Source organism: Kryptolebias marmoratus, linkage group LG1, assembly GCF_001649575.2.
Source record: "Kryptolebias marmoratus isolate JLee-2015 linkage group LG1, ASM164957v2, whole genome shotgun sequence".
Lineage (NCBI taxonomy): Eukaryota > Metazoa > Chordata > Actinopteri > Cyprinodontiformes > Rivulidae > Kryptolebias > Kryptolebias marmoratus.
In genome coordinates this window covers 13,282,878-13,288,428 of record NC_051430.1, presented here as the reverse complement: position 1 = coordinate 13,288,428, position 5,551 = coordinate 13,282,878, and the positions used below count along the sequence as shown (strand labels likewise).

The window sequence follows — 5,551 nt, the reverse complement described above, 5'->3', positions numbered from 1 at the left end:
CTGCACTTCGTCGGGCCCCTCACCTAGGACCTGTCTGCCTTGGGTGACCCTACTAGGGGCATGAAGCCCCTGACAGCATAGCTCCTAGGATCATTGGGACACTCAAACCCCTCCACCACGATAAGGTGGCAGCCCAGGGAGAGGTATTATTATATATTATCTGATTACCCACTAAATCTGGTTGCCAAAATAAGATAAGTTTTGTTTTGATTGGATTAAAATGTAGAAATTTTAAATTCATTCATATTTTGATGTCAATTAGAAAGTCCAATAGATGCTTTAACTATTATTATTATTATTATTATTGCAGGGTAAGATAAATCTGAGTATCATCCACAAAGCACTGTGACAAGATATTATATCTTCTAAAAATGGATTTAAAAGGCAACATGTAAGTTAAAAAGAAAACAGGGCCCAGAAAGGAGCCTTATGGAACTCCAAATATAAGTGAAGCTGAACAATATTCATCAATGCGGAGAATTTCCTTTTGTAAAACATGACTTAAAACCACCGTAGAATAGTCTCTTTAAGACCTGCTGTTCAGCCACCAATACGAGGCTTGAGAAGTTGATATGATGCTTCTCCTCCTCCCTGCGGATCATCAACAGGCTCTGATGGGACGGCCCTACGGCACCATCCCAAGAAAGACGGTTCCCAGAGCCGAGGAGGCCAGTGCCATGGACTTTGCAGTCCTGTGGGACTTTAAGGTTAGTCGGAAGAGCACAACATAATGCTAACCTTTGTGTTTGCTTTATTATTTACAATATTATGTACCGGTTTCTAGTGATTTAGTATCCAGATTTGTATTCCCAGGGTTACGCTCAGTATTCAGTCCTCTTCTATGGTTATTACAACAACCAGCGAGCCGTTGGCTGGCTCAAGTTTCGAATGCCTCTGTCATACTTCCTGGTCGGTGTGGGCACAGTGGCCTACAGCTACATGGTTGTCATAAGAACGTAAGTTAATATGGCCGATATGTAATTGATGCTCCTCTCTTTGGCAAAATATTCCACTGAGAGTTATTTCTGAATGAAGGATGGCTCGTAATGCAAACGAGTCAGGGATTGGAGATGATAACAGCTTCAACTTCAGCTGGAAAACGTTCACCAGCTGGGATTATCTGATAGGAAACCCTGAGACTGCAGACAATAAGTTTGCCTCCATCACCACCAGCTTCAAGGTTAAGGCTTTTCATTGTTGGGTTTCAAGTCTGGTAACTGATGCAACGGGTTATTTTGTTTTTTTAATCTCATTTTTTGCTTCTTGTTTAGGAAGCGATTCTAGAGGAGCAGGAGAGCCGGAAGGACGACAACATCCATCTGACTCGTTTCCTGCGCGTGCTGGCGAATTTCCTGGTCCTGTGCTGCTTAGCAGGAAGTGGGTATCTCATTTACTTCGTTGTGCGCCGCTCTCAGAAGTTTACCCTGGATGGTCTGGAGAATCACACCTGGTGGGAAAGGAATGAGGTAAAAATCATGAAGTATCAAACACACTGCATATTTTTAAGAGGAAACTATTTCATATAATGTTTCTTTAAGTGGCCTGTATATTTCTAGGTTAAATAAATTTAAAGTTGAAGCATAAATCAGGTGTTTCCACTGACTCAAATAATAATCATATAGTTTCAATTTTCAATGTGAAAACTCAACATGCTGTAAATCTACCCAGATTTTCTATTTGTTACAGGTTTAAGAGACATCTGTAGTAAAACAATACCTAATACCAATGTTAAACCCATCTTAAATTAACATTAACGTAAGCAGTTTTTGCCAGCACTGATTAAAATATTGTGGCACAAAAGATCTTTGAGTGATTTTCCAAATTTTATGGGATGGATCATGTACACTCACCCACAACAGAATCTTTGCAACATTCCTTAGTTTTTATTTCATATCTAGAGCAATTTAGTTTACTGTAAGTTAGTTTTCTTTGTACAAACACAATAAAAATTGGTTAATTTCAAAGTAAAAAACATAAAAATGCTACCAATGATGTCACTACATCCTGTGTAGAAAGGACCATGGTATTCTGAAGCGACCTTACATCCAGTTTTATGAGTGTAAGCCCTTTGCATGTCTCAGGTCAACATGGTCATGTCGTTACTGGGAATGTTCTGCCCCATGTTGTTCGACGTCATCAGCACCCTGGAAAACTACCACCCTCGTGTCGCCCTGCAGTGGCAGCTGGGTCGCATCTTTGCTCTTTTCTTAGGAAACCTCTACACCTTCATCATCGCCCTCATGGACGAGATCAACCTTAAGGTGAGGACCCGCGCGCTGCAGATGTGTGACACTGTTTCGTTACGGTGTGATTAATCGAAGTGCGTCTGTCTCAGAGAGAGGAGGAAAAGATAGTGAAGTTTAATATAACCACGTGGGAGGCCAGTCTCTACAACGGCACAGTGTCAGGAAACTTCACCGCTCCGCCCGTCACCATCCACCCTGCCGATGTGCCGAGAGGGCCCTGCTGGGAGACGATGGTGGGGCAGGTCAGGGTGCTCCTGTGTTTTTAAACTGTTATGTAACTCAGTGATGTAAGAGCTTGTAGTTACCAAAGATGGCCAGTAGTACATAAGCATTTATCATTTTCCGAAGTAATTTGATAATTAACAGATGGTGACAGATGACAAATTACCTGACATGCTGTATAGAATCAGTGAGGTACAGCTTGACATGCCCCCTGCTGTGGATGGACATTATACAAATGTTCCAAATGGATGTAGATAAGTCCTGAAAGCTTTATCCTCCTGCAGGAGTTTGTCCGGCTGATTATATCAGACACCATGACAACCTACATCACCCTGCTGATTGGTGATTTCCTAAGAGCTGTGCTCGTCCGTTTTCTGAACTACTGCTGGTGTTGGGACCTCGAGGCTGGATTTGTGAGTTATCCCTTTAACAACTATTAAACTTCACCGATGGAGAATTGAAATGTTGCTAAATGTTGCATCAGAGTTACAGTTTTTTTTGTGTGACCTTTTTGAAAGCCTTCCTACTCTGAGTTTGACGTCAGTGGAAACGTCTTGGGGCTCATCTTCAATCAAGGAATGATATGGTGGGAATACAAAAATGATTTTATTTGATTTGCTTTGTTGCACAGCCAAAGGAACTGGTGTGGTAAAAAAAACACACACACACAGTAAGTGATGATAAATGATAGTGTTTTATCTAACCATTTCTTTCAGGATGGGAGCCTTCTACGCCCCCTGCCTGCCGGCCCTAAACGTCCTGCGGCTCCACGTGTCCATGTACCTGCAGTGCTGGGCTGTGATGTGCTGCAACGTGCCGCAGGAACGGGTCTTCAAAGCTTCGGGCTCTAACAACTTCTACATGGCCATGCTGCTGGTCATCCTCTTCCTGTCCACTCTGCCGGCCATCTACACCATCGTCACCATCCCCCCTTCGTTTGATTGCGGACCCTTCAGGTAACGATGCGAGTTTAAGGTGTCTGCGTTCTGTCAAACATGTTCATCCAGTTATCACTCTTTCTCCGCAGTGGCAAGAACCGGATGTTTGATGTGATCCAAGAGACGTTGGAGTCAGATTTCCCAGCCTGGTTCAGTAAAGTGTTCAGCTACGCCTCTAACCCTGGGCTGGTGCTCCCTTTTATCCTGCTCATGGTGTGAGTCACCTGCAGACTGCGTGACTGTCGGGGGCAAACACATTTTTAAATAAGTTTCTTGTCTGGTTTGATGTTAATCATCTTATTTTACCTTTCAGGTTGGCCATTTATTACCTGCAGTCCACATCCAAAAGCTACAAACAAGCAAATGTAGAACTGAAGAAAAAACTACAAATGGTAATCTATAAGTTAGTTTAAATATACGCTTCGACTTATACTAGTATTATAGTTTAGGGCAATATTGAACACATAATAAAGTTTGCATTTACGAATTTAATATAATTGATACTCAGGTCATTAAAACCTACATTAACTTCTAAGCTTTTTGAGTTTTTTTCAGCAATGCCAAAACTTCCAAATAGTGAGCACAAGTGAAATTAAACCAGCTAACACTCCCACGTCTGTACTATAATAGCTGTATTTGTGTGTTCACTCCAGCAGAGAGCAGCACAACTCAGACCGATCCATCCGTTCATGTTTGTTACAAGTTATCTGCAAAATGCACAGCCTAACCTTCAGGTTCCAAGTGAACTAAATACTGGTGTTACTTTGTTTAGCAAAATGAGGAAAACAAGAAGAAGAACAAACGAGCTGCGCTGAAAGCACAACTGGATCTGGAGGAGGCCAGAAAAGAAGCATCTCAGGCTGGAGAGCTGCAAAAGAACAACAACGCTTCAATCCAAAGCCAAGAAGGTAAGAAATGTCAAAAAGCTCAATCAAAATCATTTAAAAAAATCATTGCATATATATTTTCAGAAAGAAAAAAAACATATTCATTATAGAAATGTATTTTAAAATGAATAAATCAGTTAGACTCTGTGTTTAGTAAATTATTTTTTGTTCTTTCGTTCTTCATTTTGAAGGCCTGGAAATGATAAAATGCAACAAAATATCACAAGAAGACAAAAAACACCTATTAGTTTTCATTGTACAGAACATCAGTGGATATATTTAGTGTTATCACCTGACAACAGCTTACATATTCTGAATTCACAAACTTATTTCATGTGTTCATTTTCTGTTATTCATCAGTCAGTCAGTAAAGAAATGCAACAATGTACATTTTATTATAATTCTGTGGAATCTTTTAGATCAATTAAGTTAGCAAACCTTTTATGTTTTCTCTGTTAGCGTTAATAAAACAGCTGCTATTCAGTATTAATAGAATTGTATGTTGTACAGCAAATAAATACATTTATTTGCACTGGTTGTAAATATGCTAATAACTTTGTGTCCAAGTAATATTCTAAAAAGTAGTGTCAACACAAAGACCCAAAAAGTTTAAACATATTTTTCATGTTGTAAACTAACCCCGTAGTAATGTGTGTCCAGACAGTTTCTCCTGATAAAAACATTTATTGTGTCACTTTAAAAGTGTAAAAGGCAGAATGTGAATGAACGGTGTGTGATATGTAGCAGAAAAGCTCTTGTTTCTTCTGTTCCCCTCAGCAGATGAAGAAAACCACAGCAGAAATCCCAGGATTTACCATGGGAGGAATGGACGAGGCCCTCCTCCCTTCACGGACAGAGAACCATCAACCAGAGGTCCTGTTTCCAGGAACTATCACCACGGCAACCTTAGTACGCCTCGATACCTGCCTGGTTTCTCTCAGCAAAGTGATCCCACGACGTACAGGGCGTCGAACCTGCAGAACCCCTGACGGAACAAAAACAGGCCCACAACTAAACACCTTTACTGAGAGTTTCATGTTTCTACCAGAGAGGACAGAACGTGCACAATCTCTTCCTGAGTACAACTTATTCTTTCTTAAACTGTGTTTCAACATCAAAACATTTTCATATTAGAGGCTTCCTTCTTGTGTTAGATGCTCATAGCAACAGAGTATCATTTTCTTTAAATCTCAGTTTTTTGAAAACCTTCATCAGTGAATGTGTAATTCAAGTCAATATCAAATTAAGTAATAAAACA

At 40.4% G+C, this 5,551-nt stretch overlaps 1 protein-coding gene across 1 annotated transcript in view; it reads left to right on the top strand.

The window, feature by feature from the left end:
- The window catches only part of tmc1 (transmembrane channel-like 1), a 13,278-nt gene extending 7,727 nt beyond the window's left edge, over positions 1-5,551 (top strand). The window contains exons 8-20 of the mRNA XM_017417160.3: positions 609-707; positions 814-956; positions 1,036-1,180; positions 1,272-1,466; positions 2,082-2,261; positions 2,336-2,488; positions 2,753-2,881; positions 2,987-3,054; positions 3,185-3,424; positions 3,496-3,621; positions 3,720-3,798; positions 4,179-4,314; positions 5,071-5,551. Of these exons, the coding sequence (XP_017272649.2) occupies positions 609-707; positions 814-956; positions 1,036-1,180; positions 1,272-1,466; positions 2,082-2,261; positions 2,336-2,488; positions 2,753-2,881; positions 2,987-3,054; positions 3,185-3,424; positions 3,496-3,621; positions 3,720-3,798; positions 4,179-4,314; positions 5,071-5,282 (1,905 nt within the window). The 3' untranslated portion in view covers positions 5,283-5,551. The remainder of the gene's footprint in view (positions 1-608; positions 708-813; positions 957-1,035; positions 1,181-1,271; positions 1,467-2,081; positions 2,262-2,335; positions 2,489-2,752; positions 2,882-2,986; positions 3,055-3,184; positions 3,425-3,495; positions 3,622-3,719; positions 3,799-4,178; positions 4,315-5,070) is intronic.